This window comes from Carassius auratus, chromosome 20 (genome assembly GCF_003368295.1).
Source record: "Carassius auratus strain Wakin chromosome 20, ASM336829v1, whole genome shotgun sequence".
In the NCBI taxonomy this organism is placed as follows: domain Eukaryota; kingdom Metazoa; phylum Chordata; class Actinopteri; order Cypriniformes; family Cyprinidae; genus Carassius; species Carassius auratus.
Window position 1 is genome coordinate 25,566,602 of NC_039262.1, and position 20,522 is coordinate 25,587,123.

At 39.8% G+C, this 20,522-nt stretch overlaps 1 protein-coding gene across 1 annotated transcript; it reads right to left on the reverse strand.

Annotated features, from left to right (window-relative positions):
* Nucleotides 1-8,883: 8,883 nt before the first annotated feature.
* ufl1 (UFM1-specific ligase 1) lies at nt 8,884-19,332 on the reverse strand. Its single transcript, XM_026291626.1, has 19 exons — nt 19,088-19,332; nt 17,962-18,107; nt 17,848-17,876; nt 17,111-17,208; nt 16,869-16,983; nt 16,162-16,292; nt 15,569-15,627; nt 15,341-15,487; nt 14,996-15,171; nt 14,747-14,923; nt 14,361-14,484; nt 13,847-13,975; nt 13,405-13,525; nt 12,720-12,886; nt 12,462-12,589; nt 11,934-12,014; nt 11,569-11,654; nt 10,133-10,313; nt 8,884-9,414 (listed from the first exon to the last, which is right to left on the reverse strand). Exons 1-19 carry the CDS (start codon nt 19,162-19,164, stop codon nt 9,196-9,198), a joined length of 2,391 nt encoding a protein of 796 aa, XP_026147411.1. The 5' UTR covers nt 19,165-19,332; the 3' UTR covers nt 8,884-9,195.
* Nucleotides 19,333-20,522: the final 1,190 nt, after the last annotated feature.

The window sequence follows — 20,522 nt, forward strand, 5'->3', positions numbered from 1 at the left end:
ATGTAGCCATGGTGTTCCCCATGTCTTTTAAACAAAGCACAACACTTATATTTGTAAATTTAATTGTATATTTATTTGCAATCATTTTAGTTTTATAAAACCACATTTATCACTTTCACACAAAAAATAGAAGCAGCCATTTGTAAAATGAAAATAAATTCCTCTCACACACCTTTATGTTGGCCCAATTATCAAAAAGTAACTTGACACTGACTTTTAACTTGCTTTATGTCTGTCTATATTTTGTTATTTTACCATGAAATTGATCATGTGACTTAATTCGTGTATATTATATGAGTATGTTGTATCAGATCATATGTAATACTTGTTTATGCATTTATAGCTTTAGCATGTTATATTGTGTTATTTCATTTTTGGAAGTGTATATATATGTCCATTGGGAGATGGTAATTTAGATTTTTCTTATAGAGGTTTTCACACTCTCACTCTCAACTTCTATTGCTGTTCGACTCAAAAAAAGAATTTACTCATCATCTCCCTGCCATTCCCATGGCAACAAGGATGAAAAAGTGTTCAAGAAACCTGTCCCCGAACACTGCAAAGAAAAAGGAAAAATTACAAGTGCAAACGAGAGCAGTTGTGTGCTTGTAAAATAATAGCCATCTGTAACAACCATGTAATACAGTCCCTGCACCCTGCAAAGCTGCTTTAGTACATTTTCAGATCCTGAAGTTAACCATTTAGTAAATCATAGCTTTATTACACAGAAGCTATGCTATCCTCTGAGAAAGGGTGTTTTCTTTGAAAGCCCTATTGAAAAGTCAAGGTTACTGCACAGGCTTCCAAAGAAAACAACTAAAACTGAAACAACCATCACACAGATTCATATTTAATACTGTAAAGCTGCTTTGACATAATCTGCATTGTAAAAAGCTCTATATAAATAATGGTGACTTGACGACTACTTTGACCTTGATTCACCACATACTCAAACTGATTTTTTTTTTAAGTTTTATAAAATTGTGTCCTTTGCAAAAACTCTTTCAGCTGTTGTACCAAATATAAGTTAACCAGTTCTCTTCAAAAGGGGTGAGTGAATATGCTTTCCAGGGGGAACAGAAACCGTGGCAGTGCCCCTGCTCTTCAAAGCCAGAAATCATGGATGTCAAAAGTCTTTTTAATGGACAAATGAAATGCATGCAAAAACATAAATACACTTGTCGAGTAAACAATTATATTTCAAAAAATAGTCAAATATATATATATATATATATATATATTAGGCAAATATATATATACACACACACACACACACACATATATATATATATATATATATATATATATATATATATATATATATATATATATATACATACATACATACATACATACATACATATATATATATATATATATATATATATATATATATATATACATACATATATATATACTTCCTAATGGGCTTTCAGAACAATAAGTGGAAAGGTATAATTGATGCCCATTACATGTAGTGCAGTGTTAATACTTTTTGTGAGAAAATATCCATTTTGACGACAGTACATTTTAATCAGGTTACAGGAATGTGGGCGGGAGTGAAATCATAATTATGTGGCTTGTTGTTTGTCATATTTATAGAATCTGAAATAATGAGTGCTCCTGTGGATATTTCATTTGGCTATCTTTCGGTTTATTTTCACACAAAATTAGGCAAATGATGTGGTTGATTGGTGTAGCAGATTTATCATTTAATAGATTACTTAATTTGTGCCTTTGGTTCTATATAGCCTATATAGGTGTTATATTTGCTTAAAGGGGTCATGGGATGCCCATTTCCCATAAGTTTATATGATTCTTTAGGGTCTTAATGAAAAGTCTATAACATAGTTTGGTTAGGATTTCTCAATGGTAGTATAAAAAACGCACTGGGTTACTATTGCAACCACGCTTCCCTAAGATACAGGAACGAGCTCCCTTTCAGTCAGTCACGTTCAACGTTATGTCAGGGACTGACGAAATTGGGGATCTCGCCTTCGAGTGTTAACAAAACAAGCCAATGAATATTGCCGTGCAAGATTTGCACCGCACACCCCGCCCCGCAGCACGGGTATAAAAGGAAAGCGCGTGCAGTCGCACAAACAGCATTTCACTTCGGAGCCGAGCCTTCAGCTTCCTGGGCAAATTGTTGTCAAGACAAGCCAATTGACGAGTGTTGGTGTTACGCCGCATCAGCGGGGGTTGCCAATGCTGCTGCCTTTTTTTCAGCATGCTGCAGCTTTCATTCTGCGGTAATGCTGCTACTCCTCCTGGGCGCTTCAACACTTCTGTGTTTAAATTACTAAAAGAGCAAATACTAAAAGAGCTCCACGAGTAATGGGGTGTCTTTTTAAAGATGTCTTTCCACTTGTGCATTTCTGGATGTGGGGCGTCTTTTTAAAGATGTCTTTCCACTCGTGCATTTCTGGATTTGGTCACTTCCTGGCTCCATCTGATGGTCACGATCGCTGCATCTCGTGCCTGGGCCTTGAGCACGCTGATGCAGCTTTCGGGGATGAGATATGTTCTCCTTGTGGGAACATGACCATCGCCATGTTGCGATCAAGGCTCCTCTACATCAAACGGGGAGGAGTCCCCCTCCCCATGCCCCATTCTAGTTCCTCCTTTAACAGGAGGGCTACTTTGGCTCATGGCCAGGGTGATCTGAGGATCACAGTGAGGGCTCACCTGCCGAGCGAGTCTCCATGGGCCCCACACTCCTCCAGCACATCGTGCCCCCTGGTGTTCCACGATGCGGATGCTGGTGCCTCGGACAGGGCGGGACCCAGCACTTCATCCGGCCCACCTGCAGATGACCAGATGTCGATCACTGCACTGCAATGCTGAACTGCCTGGAGTCATTTCGAGGAAGGAAGGCGGTTCCACTGAAACAGTTTCAGAGGGCTATATGGCATCCACTGCCGTGATCACGCAGCTCGGGTTGCTTTATATGAGACTGCTTCAGCGTTGCCTTCATGGCACACACCATGTTGCAACTCGCCCGCCATCTTTCTCCTTTGGAGTCAGAAGCATCTGAGGTCGTTTCGTGCCGTTCATGTCCCAGGTGTGCAGCCGAAAAGCTGTCACTTCACCCTTCCGGGAGAGTGGCGACTCCACCCCGAGACTGTCCAGCTGATCTGGAGACACTTCGGGGATGCTCAGGTAGACCTGTTCACCTCCCCGGACATGTCCCACTGCCAGCTGTTCTAGTCCCACTGCCACACTTTTTTACTCCCTGTCCGATGGATGCACTGGCACCTCGGGTCTACGAAAGTATGCATTTCCCCCAGTGAGCCTTCTCACACAGAGACTGTGCAAGGTCAGGGAGTATGAGGAGCAGGTCCTCTTAGTAGCGCCATACTGGCCTAGTCGGTCTTGGTTCCCAGAACTGATGCTCCCCATGACAGCCCCTCCTTGGCGTATTCCCCTGAGGAAGGATCTCCTTTCTCAGAGAGGGGACACCTTCTGGCACCCACGCCTAGACCTGTGGAATCTCCATGTGTGGTCTCTGAATGGGACGCTGAGGTTCTAAGGGGTTTACCTCCAGCAGTAGTAAACACCATCACTTCAGCTAGAGCCCCCTCTACTAGGCACGCCTACGCGCTGAAGTGGAACCTGTTCGTCGATTGGTGTTCCTCCCGCCAGGAAGCCCCCCGTAGATGCCGCTATTGCCACACATTACGATGCAGTAAATGGCAAGTCCACTGGGAAGCACGACCTGGTCATCAGGTTCCTTAGGGGGGCAAGGAGGCTGGACCTTCCACACCCTCATCTGGTACCCTCTTGTGATCTCTCCTTGGTCCTGACGGCCTTGAAGCAGGAGCCCTTCGAGCCTCTGCAGTCAGTAGAGTTTAAGTTTCTGTCGCTGAAGACAGCACTCCTCACTGCATTGGCTTTGGTCAAGAGGGTCGTGGACCTGGAGGCATTTTCGGTCGACGATACATGCCTCGAATTAGGGCCGGCCAACTCTCACGTTGTCCTGAGACCCCGGCCCGGATACGTGCCCAAAGTTCCCACCACACCCTTCAGGGATCAGGTGGTTAACTTGCAAGTGCTGCCCTGGGAGGAGGCAGACCCAGGCTTCGCTTTGCTCTATCCCGTTCGTGCCCTGCGCATTTACGTGGACCGCACACAGAGCTTCAGGCTTTGGAGGACAGCAGAAGGGAAAGGCTGTCTCCAAACAAAAAGTTGCCCACTGGATAGTGGAGGCTATAGTCTTAGCATATCAGGTTTGACGCTTACCATGCCCCCTTGGAGTGTGAGCACACTCTACAAGAGCTGTGGCTTCCTCCTGGGCTTTGGCACGGGGCGCCTCGATAGCAGACATCTGTAGAGTTGCCGGCTGGGCGACACCTAACACGTTTGCAAGATTCTATAATCTCTGTGTAGAGCCTGTGTCCTCTCGGGTACTTGCCTCAGATGGCCTGTAATGCTAGACCGGCTTTGGTGTCAATCACGCTTGCTGTGCCATTCCCCTCTATGGACCGGATACGTGTGCCTAAGTGCTTAGTTCAGTTTCCCTCTTGGCAAACCCTGTAGAAGTTCCTCCCGCACCCTCGGCAGTCAGGCGTGGTGGAGCACCAGACGCCAGATCTAGCACTCGTGTGTATGCCCAAGATCAGCCCTTGTGCTGGGCTAGGTGCCGTGTGTACACCCTTTTGGGGTGATCCCACATGTGTATTCTTCCACGGTACGGCTTACCCCATGGTGAGTCTGTGTCTTTCCCTTGCAGAGGTCTCTCTGCCGTCTCTGCTGTGTAGTGATCTCACCCCAGGTGACCTGAGTCTACCGCAGGGACTTCCATATGTAGCACTGCCCAGAGTGCAAATTACCCCACCATAATTGGGGGGTACTGCTCCTTCACTTCTTCTTTGACCATCACGGTCCACTACCATATCAATCCCCACCGTAATTGCCAAGAACAACATGTGTTGTGCAACACACATACAAGGTCTAAACATGCGACAAACTGATAATCAGTAGGCTACAGAATATCTCATTGTTATTAAATATCCCAAAGAGAACTGTTTTGATCAACTCAAAAGTTAGAAGTTAAGTGCACTGAAATACCATTCTAATAACTAGTAAAAGTAATACCTTTACAAGAAGCCTATTGCCTATTTAATGAAATATTGATTTGGTTTATTTTTAGATTTCATAAGACCTGGAGATAAGACCAAACCCTCTCATATACTGTATAAACAGAAACCAATTTTCCATTATAATCTATGGTAGTCAGTGTCAAATCAACACAATTACTTGGAGATATGTGAAAACAGCAATCTTGTATGTGATTAAGTAGCATACTATGAAAAACCATACTACCACAGAAGAACTACATTGCAGTAAAAAACAAGAATCTGTTAATGTCAGAACAAGCTGGGTGTGCATGGAGGGGAGGGACTGTGTGTATGTCTGTATGTGTGTGTGCGAGCATTTGATAGATGCATGAGTGACAGAGGAATGGAGGGAGAGCAGGGAAAGGAAATGCAGCTGAACGAATATGCTGCATGTTTTAAATAGCGTAAAAAAATTAAAGACATTGACAAAGATGAAAACTAAGGACATTTACTCTATAATTTTATTATAGTTTGGTTAGTTTTGCCAAACAAACTACAGTTACAGTTTTAGTTATTTATCGCTTTTTTTGTAATATATGAAAAAACTGTTTGTTATACCTGCGCTGCGGGGCGGGGTACGCAATGCAAATCTCACACGCCAATATTCATTGGCAGATTTTGTTAACACTCGAAGGCGATTTGTCTCTCTAGCGAGATCCCTGATTTCGTCAGTCACTGACGTAACGTCTCCATTGCCTACTTCAGGGAACGAGGGTTACATACGTAACTGAGACGTTCTGCGTCTTGCTAGATTCTATGGGAAAATGGAAACTGAAAAAAGAAGCCTTTTTTCAATCATGCAGTGAAACTGCATATCCATTGGTTTGTGTAGTGAATTAAAAACTAACAAATGACTTGGCAGCAGAGCTACACGAGCCTATGGTGACGAAGCCCACCAAAGCCTGCCAGAATGGACAGGGCATCTGGCTAAATAAGCGGGCGTTCGCCACATAATTCTCAGATTACCTCGACTGAAGCAATGACTGAGTCATGCAGATACATATCATGGCAAGCAATGCAGTACTACACCCAGGGGTCGAGAGCTAACCAGTGAACTAATTCCAGAGAGCTTGAGCAAGATACGGCCATGGCCTCTGGACCACACCACTGGACCATGCCCAAGATACTCTAATGGGGCATTGAAGGCCCAAAGAAGAGCATGCTAGCGAGATACAGTCTACTATCCATCTACAGAGAGTCTTTGCTTCGTGACCGGAAGTTACTGAAGCTGACAAAGAGTTGTTCCACCTATAGGGGTCGGAACGCTCAATGTAGAGTCTCAGAGCTCTGACGGGGCGGAGAGCGTAATGACCTGTGCTCTGAACGGAGTGGAGAGCACCTTAGGTATGTAACCGTGCCTTGGTTTCAAGATGACTTTAGAGTTATTAGGCCCGAATTCCAGGCAGGCAGGGCTAATGGAGAGCGCCTGCAGTTCCGCTATTCACTTTACTGATGCTAGTGCCAGAAACAGAGCAGTCTTCAGCGATAGCGACCGAATGTTGGCAGACTGTAATGGCTCAGGTCAGTGGGCATATCCCATGAAGGTATGGTAAGAGGGACTGTAGAAGATTTGTATTGGTCAAAAATGAATTGTTCTAGCGTAATCCTTGAAGATATGAAGATAACCATTTATGTATCTTTGCTTTGTTTTTATTAAATATTTTAATGTATTAATTGTTATATTGCAATCCTGTCTCTCAATTTCAACTAAAAATGTACCATCAACAACAGACGTTGCATCCGTCGATCCATCGATTCTGTAGTGATGTGTCGTTCGTGAACGAATCGTTCTTTTTGAACGAATCTTTTAGGTGAACGAATCGTTCTCGTTCACGTAATCCACTGACTCATATTTCTCGTTCAGTGAAGTTCCTCCCTCCACAGCAGCGCGGCGCTATAAGCAGCGCATGCGCAGCGCATGCGCAGCTCGGTGAACCGGATAACTGAACCATTTGATCCTGTCAAAGAATTACTCAACATCGAGCCAATAGCCTTTGAGTATGAGATGTGACAGAGTATGTGATTTGTTGAATGTAGTGAACGAATACGCCCTTCAATGAACGAGTTTCATATGAGTCTGAACTAGATCTAAAGATCGTTCGTGAATGAAATGACTGAACTGATCCACATGTCATTCGTGAATGAAATGAACTGTTACATAGCTTATCTCGTTCGTGAACTAAATGAATGAGAGTAAACCGGGTTAGTCTGCCATTTAGCATGTCAATCTCGCAAAATGCAAAGCAGTGCACATACGCTTGTTTTGATATTTAGCAACTCCACGTTTAATCCCCGATGTATGAATGTGAATATAATATACAAACTGTCTGACCAAACAATTAAAATGCTATTTAGGCAAGAAAACCTCGTGCTTTGTTCATCTGAACAACTTTTAGTCTTTATATATTGAATGCGATTATACACACATTTTAATAAAGCCAGATCAGTTTTTGTAACAAGTGAATACGTTCATTGACTTAAGACATAGCACATAATACACTCTTTTTTGCCACCTGTTGGCTTATTTTGTGTAATAAGAAGAAATGGTCACTGAACGAATCAGTGAACGATTCTGAACGAATCATTTTGGTGAACGAACTGAAAATGAACGAATCTCTAGAAAGAATCATAATTTCCACCACTACGATTCTGCCATGTTTCCCATTGACACGCCCCCAACTCGGAAACTCAGAGCTTAAAGAAAATAATGTTTCACTTAATGATTGAAAAAAAGGTTTCAATTCAGGAAGAAAAATGTATTTTTAGCATAGCATCTTAAGATGCAGTATGAGTGTACTGTCAAAAGGGAACACCTTTTTTACCATGTCAACAACTGCTCTTTTCAGAGTAAACAGTTTACTAGCATTTTCCTTTAAATGTTAATGAGCTCTGCTGACCCCACCCTTCTCTTCAGAGCTGCTCTCTGAGGGACTGTTCACTTTAGCCACATTCATCGTGAAACTTGCTAATTAGCACATTATTAGGAAAGGCGATTTGCAAAGATTCATAAAAAAAAATAAAATAAAAAACTTCTGTAGGTGAAGCTGGATCACAAATGATTTGCACGAACATAGATGCATTTATGAAGATTGGGGGCGCAATCCCTTTAGAAACAAATTTAATCTACTGTGTTTTTGGCGGCTTAGATGTTGGGAGTAAATGATGACTGCTTTGTGTATTATTACATCTAAGAAAGAACACCTCAATCGCTTAGGAGTCATTTTTGTGTACACCTGCTCTGACCGTGAAGCAACGGTCGACACCAGTCCAGTCTGTGCTTCTGAAACGCTACTGTCAATCAAACTATAATGGGAGGGGCCTGTCTTTGTGAGATAGGCTCGAATTGAGAAAGGGGTTAAGATTTGAGGAGCTTAAAATTATGATCTTAGCATCTCTACATATGTTGTATGCATATGTTTATAAATTGGCAAGTCATGTCAGTAGCTAATGACAACAAACCAATATTTATTTATTATAGATTAATGTTTAGCAATATGGAGATGATTTTAATGCTTGATGTGTCTTTGAATGGAACTGTTCATAGAACTATTTTAAAATTTAGCTGCTACAAGTTGTTTTGAGATCTATAATTACACCTAAACTCTATAAATGTCACATGCACCAGTACCAAAACATCAGTTTAAATGTAATGCATTTATTAAGGTTAATTTTTTTTTGTCTTGTTATATTTGTACAAAGAGACATTTCTTCTTCTGGCACCTCAGCAGTTCATGTCGCTAACCACAAATGAGTTTTAGAGGCATAGTGGTAATTGAATTTATTTATGGATCATAGACAAGCTGAAATTCAAATGTATGCAAAATTACTGGGAAATATTAACAAATATTTCCAAAATGATGATCACTGAAGGGCTTTGAAGGGGAAAAACACTTTTGTCAGTGAAGCACTGTAATTGTCAGAAGAGCACAAACAAATGTCACTTTCTGCTGCTTCTCATAGAGGAAAAGTGTTGCAAGGTTGAATTCAGTCTGTTTATTTCACAGATTTAAAATTAGAGCTCTAATACATGATGTAGCAGAACACAAACAACAGCATTGTTGCGAGCAGCTGTGTGTTATTCTGTGACAGATGGTTTTCTCTGAGAAAGGATGATGTCTTTAATGTCGCTGGTGAGACTGTGAAGCTCCTTCTGCAGGCCCTCCACATCATCAGAAACAGCAGGACTTTCTTGGGCTCCCTCTCCCAGACTGCTCTTCTTCTCCATGCCATGACCCTGCACTACCAGCTGCTTGACCACCAGACTCTGGTACTGAGACAACAGCTTGTGCTGCTCCTAAAACACACAGACAAATGCATAGCTCATGTGTTTTTGTAGATTTGTCATGGTGCCATATGATACAGAATTGTAAGGGTTTTGTTTAATTATAAATTGCATTTTCAATAAAAAAAAATAAAAACAGAGTGCCATACTACCTATGCAAAAGCATATGTGACCCTGGAGCACAAAACCTGTCATATACAGCATGGGTATATTTGTGGAAACAGCAAACAATGCATTGTAAGGGGCAAAATAATTCATATTTCTTTTATGCCTAAAATCATAAGGATATTACATAAATATCATGTTTCATGAAGATATTTTGCAAATTTCCTACCGTAAATATATAAAAACTAAATTTTTGATTAGTAAGATGCATTGCTAAGCATTTCATTTTGACAATTTTGAAGCAGATTTTTTTTTTATACTTCTATTATTTTACATTCACAGATTCCTGATTTTCAAATAGTTGTATATCAGCCAAATATTGTCCAATACTAATGAACCATACATCAGATGATGTATAAATGTCAAATAAAAAAAAACTGACCAATTCACTTATTTTCGTGGTCCAGGTTTACATATGGCATTTTAGTATTTTTATAAACCTCATTGTTTGTCCCCGTTTTCCCATAAAGTGTGCGCAGTGACTGACTGTGCAAAAATCTTTTGTATAATAGCCATTTGTATATTTGAACTGATTTTACTGCAGGTTTAGGGCACAGCTGGTTACCTCAGGAATCTTGCTCTGCAGGAAGCCGATGATGTGCGGCACACAGCGTCCAGGTGCATGCAGCATGCAGTGTGTGATGTTCTGGAAGAGCAAGACACTGGTCAGATGCAGCACAAGCGCAGGGTCTTCTGTATCCCTCAACTGCTCCAACAGAGCCTGGCGGTGCACAAAGAGAGCCTGCCTGCAAACACACACACACACACCAACCATAAGTAAACTTTGTCAGGCTATGTCTGCATTTGCTCCTAAATAAACTATATCACATGATTTGACTCATTGAAGTCTCCATCACTGATTCTGTTACTTTCCTGTTTAATAGTGTAAAGCTGCTATAAAAGCATTATAAAAAGAGTGTTATGTCATGGATACATTGTCTCTATCTGCAGCAAAAAAAAGTTAAGGTTTGTATATAGTACGTAATCAAACATATAGACATGGTACAATTTAGGAGGCATAATTAATCGAAATAAAAATCACAAAGGCAATAAATTGTGATTAGACCGAAGCTGTGATTGTCATGCGTATCTTTCAGTGAATCTCCATCGAAAGGCCAGAGGACACTCTCGGCTGAAAATTGAAATATACCCCGAAGAAGAAACCCAGTAAATGCCTATCGCTGCAGAGGAAGAAACAGATTCAACTGCTTTCATTGATTGAATGTGACTTAGAGTTCTTTTTATTATAATTTCCATCATAATAAAGTATATCTATAATGAAATGCTATTCGACGCAACCGTTATCACTGCTTCGAATACAATGGAATATTGTGTGCCTTAATTATTCTGTTTATGAAGCCACAGAAGGCTTTATTTCAAACACTCGACCAACGTTATGAAGTGATTTTGGAGTTAAAACGTTATTAAATGCGTGTTTTTTTTCACATGCTCTCAGATGGGAGCAGAATTTACTACACAGAGCCGTAGTTTACTGAGAAGATACGCAAACAGCTGTCATTATCGCGAATGATTTTGTTTTTCTAATCTTACAATTATATCGTCTGCGATTATGAACCTGATTTTGCATAGCTTTTCAGTGATCTACGGCTCTGTGTAGTAAATGCTGCTTCATCTGAGAGCAGGTGATAGAGATTCACTGCTAATCTCAGAACTAGCTTTACTGACTAAATGTGCATGAAAATCGCGATTAATTACGTTTGATTAATCGTGTGGCCCTAGTACAATTACACTGTCTACACGACACAATAAAGCCCATCAGTGGTGCTGCGGCTGTTTTGGAGGACCGAATGTTCCACGAAGAAAATATTTGTGCAGATAAAAAATGTATTATATTATGGGTCGACCTTGAGCCAACATTAAGTGCTAACTTGAGGCTTCCTTAAAGCAATGCAATGCCCATGACTGAATAATATATATATATATATATATAAAAGACGTTTGATTACTGCAGTGCAGTGCTGGGGAATGAAGTGGTTATACCTTTCTCTTTTCTTGTCTCCTTTCTTCAGAAGAAGCCCACACTCTTCTGCACTTGTCTCCAAACATGACAAAAAGTCTTCAATGGCCTGAAAGTGATAAAAAAAAGCTCTGCTACTTCCAACACAGACAACTGACAGTAAAATGTAATGGAATATTTGGTATTTTTCACATTTTCTCCATTAAAAATCTGCGGAATTCTCTAGAATGGATTTACACATGACACTCGATTATTGTATTCATAACTGAAACCATTATAAAATCACTTAAACATTGATTAAAACATGCAGTGAGGTGTAGAGCTGTGTAAAAGTCATGCGTTTGAACTGACATATGAGCAGTTCCATGTTGTGTAATGTGTCAAACACCTTTCCATTGAGACTGTTGTGTAGCTTCATCAGAGGAGATTTAACTTCATCTGAGAGCTTCGCCAGAATCTTCAGCCTGATCTGCAACACAGTAACAAACAGACCACAACATAAAAATGTGTGCTTTTTCCTATCAACATTTATTGTTTTGTGCAGCCAATTGAAGCTGTAAGCTGCTTCTAGTGGAGAATCCGAGAGAGTTGATGTCTATGGCCTGGTCTCTCAGGAGGTCACAGTGTTGATGAGCTTCCTCTCGCCCTGCAGTCCTGCTCAGATCTGATCCAAACCTCTGCCTCAGCAAACACAAAGCTATACGCACTGCAAACGCTGATTTTAACCCATTATCATTCTGTGTCTGGGGTTCAGTTCAACCAAATTTACTAATAACAAAGTGGAAGCAGAATGGTTCAGTCTAAATTGAAGTCTCGGACTACTACACATTAATTTCCCAGCAGCGGGGAGCAGCACGGGTGGGAGCAGAGGGTAACCGGCTGTGAATGCGGTTTATGTGACAGCAGTAGGTCGTACCTCACTGGTGATGGCAGTCGAGCTGTCCGAGGTCATATGCTCAGCTGCCACAAAGCTCAGCAGCACATTGGTCGCATCCGTACATACGGTCTTCAAAACATGCTTAGCGATGGTAGCCTGTGTCTCATCTGGTGTGTACAGGAAAAAAGCACAACGTTTGCGTCGGACAGACACTTCTGTAAATTGTGCATGATTGATACACTATGAAAAGCATGCAAGGTTTTCTCTATAGAACAACTGAGATAGACACAAACAAACCTGAGAAGAGTTTGGTTCCTTTCTCAAAGAGGCGGATGTTGTTGTACAAGTTGTTGATCTCCTCCTGAAGATCCTTCATGTTCTTCTTCCGGCTCCCTCCTGCTCCGGCTGAACTTGTGGACATGAAAGCTGCACTGACCACTTCCTGGTACATTTTGCTCAATGGCCTGGCAAAAAAAAAATAAAGTTTTAAAATGAGAAACTCAAGGTCTGCTCACAATAAAACGAATGTTCTGCATGAATTGGTGGGATAAAGATTTGAATGTGGAGAACGAACAGAGGTAAAGGTGCTGTATGTAGGAATGACACAGAGTGGCTGAACCAGGTATCACAGTCCAAATTCAACACACTAGAGAGGGTTTCATTCACTCAGACACTCCTCCTCAGACCTGAGGCACATGTAGGTTTAGATTGAAGACACCAACAGGAATGAGTGCACTTGACGATGAATGAAATGAAATGCGCTGTGTTTTCCGCCAACTGGCTCTTTTATGCCTTAGTAGAGTCAAAAACTTACAGCACCTTCAATGCTTAATCTGCTCAGACCAACACTTACAAGATACCATTCATGGAGCATTTTTTTTTTAATTGAGAGATGTTCTTTCAAACTATTCCAATTTCAATCAGTACTTTTTTTTTTACACTATTTTGTGGTCTCTATATGCTTGAATATGAGGGTTTGAACCTCTGTATCTGCTCTGCTAGTTCCTGCAGCATCTCCTCGGAGCTGTCACACACTTTCTCCCCCAGCACCTCCATGATCTCCTCCACTGAGAGGAAGGGCACGTCTCCTTGCTTGTTTCGGCCTGTAAGATCACAAATTAAAACAGGAAGTACAGCGGATTCCTTCTTACATCATACATTTCACCAGAAAGGTTTTAAAGTGGTAAAACTTGTTAACATTAGTTATGAAATAGCTCATGTGAATTAAAAATAACAATACTTCAACACAAAGCAAGGTTAGTAAAGCTCACAAATTTATATATACACAAAAGTTACATAATACAAATATAAATAAACATTAAAATGATAAATATATAAAGATATATGTATATATATAGTGGTTAAAAAAATGAACAGTAACTAATAAATGCGAAGAGTATTATTTAGCGGATCTGTGTTCGTACCCTGAGAGGTGTGTGTGGTCTCCTCGTCACTGTCGTCCTCCCTCCTGCCCTTCTTCTTTGATTTGCGAATTCGGATCTCTCGGGCATTTCCTCCTCCTCCTCCTCCTCCTTTCACGCTTCCGCTGCCCTCTGAGGAACACAGAGAGCCAACAGCAATTTCTACTACAAGAATGAAAAACTACTGCAAAAAATCAAATTAAAATCTGAGTGATGTATAGTGTTGTTGCTCTGGCTAGCTTCTAGCTTTTATTCTGCATCACAGCCGTTAACGGTGTATGGCTTCTCTATATTGCTAAGCTGTGTTAGATGGTATAGCAGAGGAAAAAAAACATTTGCATATGACCCTGAATGTTTTCTTCCCAGAGGAGAGAGACTGTACATCTTAACCTTGGTGTTTATTTGCCCTGCATTTGGTCATTTTAATACACTTACATACAGATGGTTACAACACTAAGAGCATGGATGAAAAGCCACACTGATGAATTACTCCGATTATCTGAAATAAACTCTTTACCTGAAGCCTTCTTCCGGCGTTCGTCTCGTTTGTCTTTCTTTGAAGAGGCTGAAGACTCCAACAAAACAGACGCTTGTTTGACATCATCCTCCGTTATCAGAAACACTGGGTTATTCTTCACTTCCTGTTGTTCAAGCGGAGAAGTTCAACAGCTATTTCTTGCTGGAAACAGCGCTTTCAAGCCAGTGTGTTCACCAAAAACGTGCTGACGTCTTGTTACTTGTTCATCCATTAGTATTTTTGATTTAGTTTATATATTTTCATGTCTAGTTTTTAGTTTAGTTTAATGTTTAGTAATTCGGTTCAGTGATTTGGTCAATTCTGTCATGTTAATATGAAGTGTGCAGGTACTCCAGGTGTGTAGTGTACAGAAAAGGCTTGCATACCTTCTGTGCCTTCTGTTGCATGATATCATCGAACAAAGCGATGCATCCTGTGATGAACTTCTCGCTGACCACACACGTGGACAGAAGCCTGGCACTGGACTGCACATTCATGCCCCTCAGCACTTCATTCAACAGAATTCCTACATCCTCCTCCGACAGACTGCTCGGGATCATCGGCTGAACAAGAAATTAACATGACATTTATACAGGTATTTATTCAAATAAAAATAAATGTCTGCCTGACTGTACCTGAAGGTCGACCCAAGTGGCTGAGCTGATAGTCTCCTCCACAGAAGCCTCCAACTGATCTATGATGCCTCTGCCAACACATGCAGATTTGAGAAAGAGCAGTTTGCTAGACTTAAACCGCCTCTTTATGTAGCTGACCGGATCAGGTATCCCCAAACGGGTCAGCGCCTCAATCTCTGCAGGGAAAGAGACACAGCTGGACTGAGAAGAGCTTTGCAGGACTGTTCTTGGATTAACATGAACTCAACTCCAGAGCTAGATTAGTGTCAACAGTTTTTCTGGAGAAGGAAAACTGAACATTTTAAATGAATAAACGAAATATACTATAATTTAAAATAAACGGACCTAAATATCCATTCTGCTTGAGAAAGGACTCGACCCATGAGCTCTGGGTTTTGGAGTAGATGTCAGGAATGTAGATGGCTTTATCCTGCCTGCCTCCGACCACAGAGCCCTTCAGACGGCCACATTTAACCAGCTCTTCAAGCACCGCTGGTCAACAAGAGAGAGCCAACAGGCGGTCTGTACGCAGAATGCTCAAATACTGTAACAAAGCCAAACTGCAATACTCACAGTACATCAGATTCTCCTGAAAACCATAGAGATTCAGCAAGTTGTTGATCTGTGTAGGCCTAGGGATCGAATCACAACTGTTAAACAACTACAGAGAAATACATCTTTAAACACAAGAGAGACTGTAGGGAAAAGGTAAGACATAAAACGATGTATTCTATTGACAAATATGAGAAATCAGAGATTTATAAAAATAAATCCACTGTTCACTGGTTCAACACAATTAGACCGATAGTTAACCTGAAATGTTAACATATTTCACGTGTTCTGTGAGTCCTGGTCAGTGGTATATGAGAATAAAAGCTTAAACTAAATCTGTTAATCATATTGATTACTTTTCATGATCACTTTATGAACTTTTTGGATGAATGGACTTTTTATGAAGGGACAGAAATCTCATAAAAAATACATCTGTGCTTCAAAGATGAATAAAAGTCTAAAGGGTTTAGAATGAGTCATTTTCATTTTTGGTTAAACTAATCAATGGGCTACTAACAGCACATTATTTGGATAACTTTGTAATAGTTACTGAACACCTCTTATTCTAGATTTTCCATCATTTCTCTATTGAGACGGGGGGTGGAGTTCCTTACCTCGTGATGGCACTGAACAGGCCGCAGATGCAAGCCTTGTGTCTGGAGAGGAACGCTTGTGTGAAGATCACTCCTCTGTTGTACTGATCTATCTGACCCTGGATCTCTCTGCCCAGCCTCGAGTTCAGCTCCTAGCAGAGTGTTAAACTCTCCGTTAAACTGGCCAAAAAGGCAGTCAAGAGATCATTTCGTTACAACTGGAAAATAATTATTGTGTTGCTCATTTTTTACTATACACTACCATTCAAAAGCATTCCATTATTTTTATTTATGTAGCTCTCATGAAATCCAAAGTGAGCCAGTATTTGGCATGACATTTCAAAACGTCTCACTTTCAACATTTGATATGTCATCTATATTCTATTGTGTATAAAATATAAGTTTATGAGATTTGTAAATTATTCCATTCCTTGTACAGTTTCCCAAGTTTTTTGGAAACACCTTATTCAGGACAGTTCTAAATAAAAAAACAACATGCAATTTTCATTTTCCCTCTTATTTTGTATCAATTATTACCATTTTGCACATTCTGCAAGGGGTGTGTAAACTTATGAGAACTGTATATGCAGAGACATGCAGACAGACACGCCACAGTTTGACAATTACTGTAACTGCGATGCAAACGGGTTTCCACAAACCGCTGAAAGTGGTCATGAAGATGCATTCTCACAAGAAGAATCCCAATAGTTCACACAGACTGGACTAACCTCGGTTAGAAAATCTCCTGGTAGATCATACGTTTTGCAAAGCTCTGCGATGTTCACCTGGCCAGCCTCTTGGAGTTTATCATTCACCTCCTCAGCAAGTCGATCTAAGTATGTTCTTAACAGGAGAAGACTCATTTAAGAAGAAATGTGTAATACACTGACAGAACCGAAGAGCATTTTCAATAGTTCCCCTCTATTCTACAACTAACACTCTTAAGAACATGTATTGGTTTCTCACTCACTCGTCGATCAGTTGACCCAGAATGATCTGTGTGCCTTTGTCTGATTTGGCGATTTCACTTGCTCTGCTCTCCACATGCACCAAATCGACATTGATGATCTGTGACAAACATTACAGAATAATTAAAGGAATAGTTCACTCAAAAACCCTCAAGACATGATGATGATGATGTTCCTTCATCTGAACAGATTTAAAGAAATGTTGCATTCCATCACTGGTTCACCAATGAATCCTCTGAAGTGAATGGGTGCCGTCAGTCCAAACAGCTGATTAAAACATCATAATAATCCACACCACTCCAGTCCATTAGTTAACATCTGGTGAAGCCAGCTGTGTGTGAATTAATTAAACTCATCACCAAGACATTTTTAACTTCAAACCTCAAGCTAAAATACCAGTCCTCCATCCAAAATATTGGTTATTTTCAGTGGAAAAGTTTGTCTGAATCAGGAGAGAAATATGCACCAATCAAGCAATGATTACAAGCAGAAACTGTACTAAACAACACGTTCATGGATTTTGATGTGTGTTTACAAAAAGCGATGGATTTTTTTCACTGAAGAAAGCATTAATAAGGAAGATGCGACTGGAGTAGTGTGGATTATTGTAATGTTTTTATCAGCCTTTAGGACTCTCATTCTGACGGCACCCATTCACTGAAGAAGATCCATCGGTCCTCCTTCATAAGTTGTATATAAAAACTATAAATGTTTATGTTATGTCATATATCAAACCAACCTTTTGAAGGTCCACAACATTAATCCTCCCTTAAAATATAAAGCAAAACATTAGATTCAAGCAGTCGTGTAGTAGACTCTGTTACTCAAAGAGACACTTATTAAAGTCAAACACCTCTGTGCATATAGAGCTCGTCGCGCACTTCTCGGTTGATCTGTGCAGGAGTCACATACTCTTTCCCATCCAGAGTGTGAACCACGTCTAACTTCTTCTCCTCCACCAGCTTGGCCACAATCTCGATGCAGTTCCTCTCAGACAACCTGAGGTCAACACACAAACACATCTGTAGTTAACTAAACTAATTCTGAGGGCAAATCGTACATGACAGGCAGCTACTTTCACAAAACAATACTGTTATTTCTGGTTTCACTCAAAGCAACAGGGAATTAACCATTTCATCAACCCTACTACACATATTCAATCAGGTTTGAATTTGTAATACTTTTAAACCTGATCAAAACTTTGCATCTTCTACGAGTCCCCGAGTGATGCGATATATATATTGTTATCTTTCTAAAAATGTCCACCTTCACTTTTTTTTGTTCTGAAATCTATAATGGTTTTATAATATAAGCATAAGAGTAACTTTGTTATGGTTACAGACACTTGAAAAATGAACATGTACTGGACAAATTAGGTTTACTTGATTATACACACTTTTATATATATATATATATATATATATATATATATAAAATCATGCCAGAATGCATCATACAACATGCTTTTTTTTAAGGAATGTTTACGTATACATCTGTCAATCATCATTGTATTGCATTATTAAGATTATTTAAATAAAATATGACTCTAGTGACAGCTGATGTTAATATGCATTCTAATAATCTGCTAAACTTTTATAATAAATCTGACTTACTCTCCATACTGTTACAATAATGCATATGCTACAACGTGCTTGACACTGACAGACAGTCCAAAGAACATCATTGTGCATCATGACACGGCCAAAAACATGAAGTTACAACACAAGAGCTCGGTACTGGACAGAAATGATCAGTTCCGACGCGTCATACAGTGATGATGTTTATAGACACCGATGACGTGTTATTGCGCGACCGTTAATGTCGCGTGAAACGGAGTCATCAGTTTAACAATATTTTTTTGGATCAAGACTCTTGTCAGTTTGCAAATTCTTGTGCAGGATATACTGCTTTAAAGACATTAGAAACCAGATGCGGAATGAAGCACAACAGCTAAACAACTACAACAACATGGTTTTTACCTTTGGATAGTATCTGCAAACTGAGCTCTCTGAAAGTCCGCAGCTAGACGCCGGATTTCCTCCCAATCTGCCGCCATGATTTCACTTAGTTACAGAACTAGTGTTCTCGTAATGCTAAAGCATTTAATTAATTCTTGATTTTCGAATCAGTTCTAAATAATCTCACGCTGAAAGGTCTGAGAGAAAAGACACGTCAGTATCCTGTAAATATCAGACGGAAACTCACGAAGGACAAAACCCGCGTCACCCTGCGTCAGCACGTATGCAAGGTTAAAATACACTATGTTTTAAAAGTTGCTTTTACTTATTTGATAATATTTTAATTTTTGTTTATGACTTATTAAACAATATAGCCTATATAAATAAATATAGAATCTTTTTTGTAAATAAAAAAAATTGTCCATGCAATTGTAAATAATATTATTTATCATGTTGACCAGTACAGTAAATTTGAAATTTTCTGTCTAATTAAAAAGATTAAATTAAAACTTACCAGTGTCCATATGAAAAATTATAAATACATTCTTGCAAACTAGGAGACTCCTGTCACGATTTTCTTCAGTTCTTCAGCCTTTTTCTGGACAAAGGCGTATTTTACTTTGTTATAATTCTACAGTTGCAAGATATTATCATTGAATAATTAATTACTATGTCATATAGGCCTACTTCTATATTTTTCAAATGGGTTTAAAGTTCAAGAAAAACGAGTTTGACGTCACTCAATATTTCGCGACAGTCCCGCTGTGGACCTCTAGGTGTCACCGAAGCCCTTCTGAACACTGCTGGACATCTATCTGCGTTCAGTCCATTAGCTTTTAAAGCAGTTTCTCAAAATAGTTTCTACGTTTTGGATGTTTATAATGTTATGCATGAATGAAAACAACAAATCCACTAAAGAAAGAATTTGTTCTGTTCAGTCAACAATAATCTGTCTCAAAATAATGTACAATTTTAATCATCAGTTTAACATTACAAACCTATCTGGTGACTCAAATGATACCAAAAGGGAAACAATGTGGTTTTTACTCGATAATATGAAATGATAATCTCCTTTTACTTTGCATTGCATAACACTTGTTTTCAACATTTTTGAAAGAATTGCTTCAGAATACATAATATATCGATATGATATAATGACAATGAATGTAATCAAACATAAAGGACTGTGAAAATGTGTGCTTTTATCTGTTCTTAAGTGTGTACACAGACTTAGTATCTTAGTAGCTTAGTATTTATGTAGAATAAGACTGTGATGTTTTTAAACGTGTTCTTATCGAAGCAGAATGTCGACTAAATAAAGTTTTTATTTATTTATAAAAATAATTTAAGCTAAGTAAAACACAAAACAATTAAAATCACTCTATGAAAGTTCTTATAGAGTCTTGTGGTATTGTGAATTTTGTGTTGCACAATTAAAACACATTAGTTTGAATAT

Coding starts and splice junctions, on each gene's coding strand:
- ufl1 (XM_026291626.1), bottom strand. CDS start 19,164: ATGGCGGCAGATTGGGAGGAAATCCGGCGTCTAGCTGCGGACTTTCAG. Junction 18,108..19,087: donor TTTGCAGATACTATCCAAAG/GTAAAAACCATG, acceptor TGTTGACCTCAG/GTTGTCTGAGAGGAACTGCA. Junction 15,172..15,340: donor CAAGCAGAATGGATATTTAG/GTCCGTTTATTT, acceptor CTTTCCCTGCAG/AGATTGAGGCGCTGACCCGT.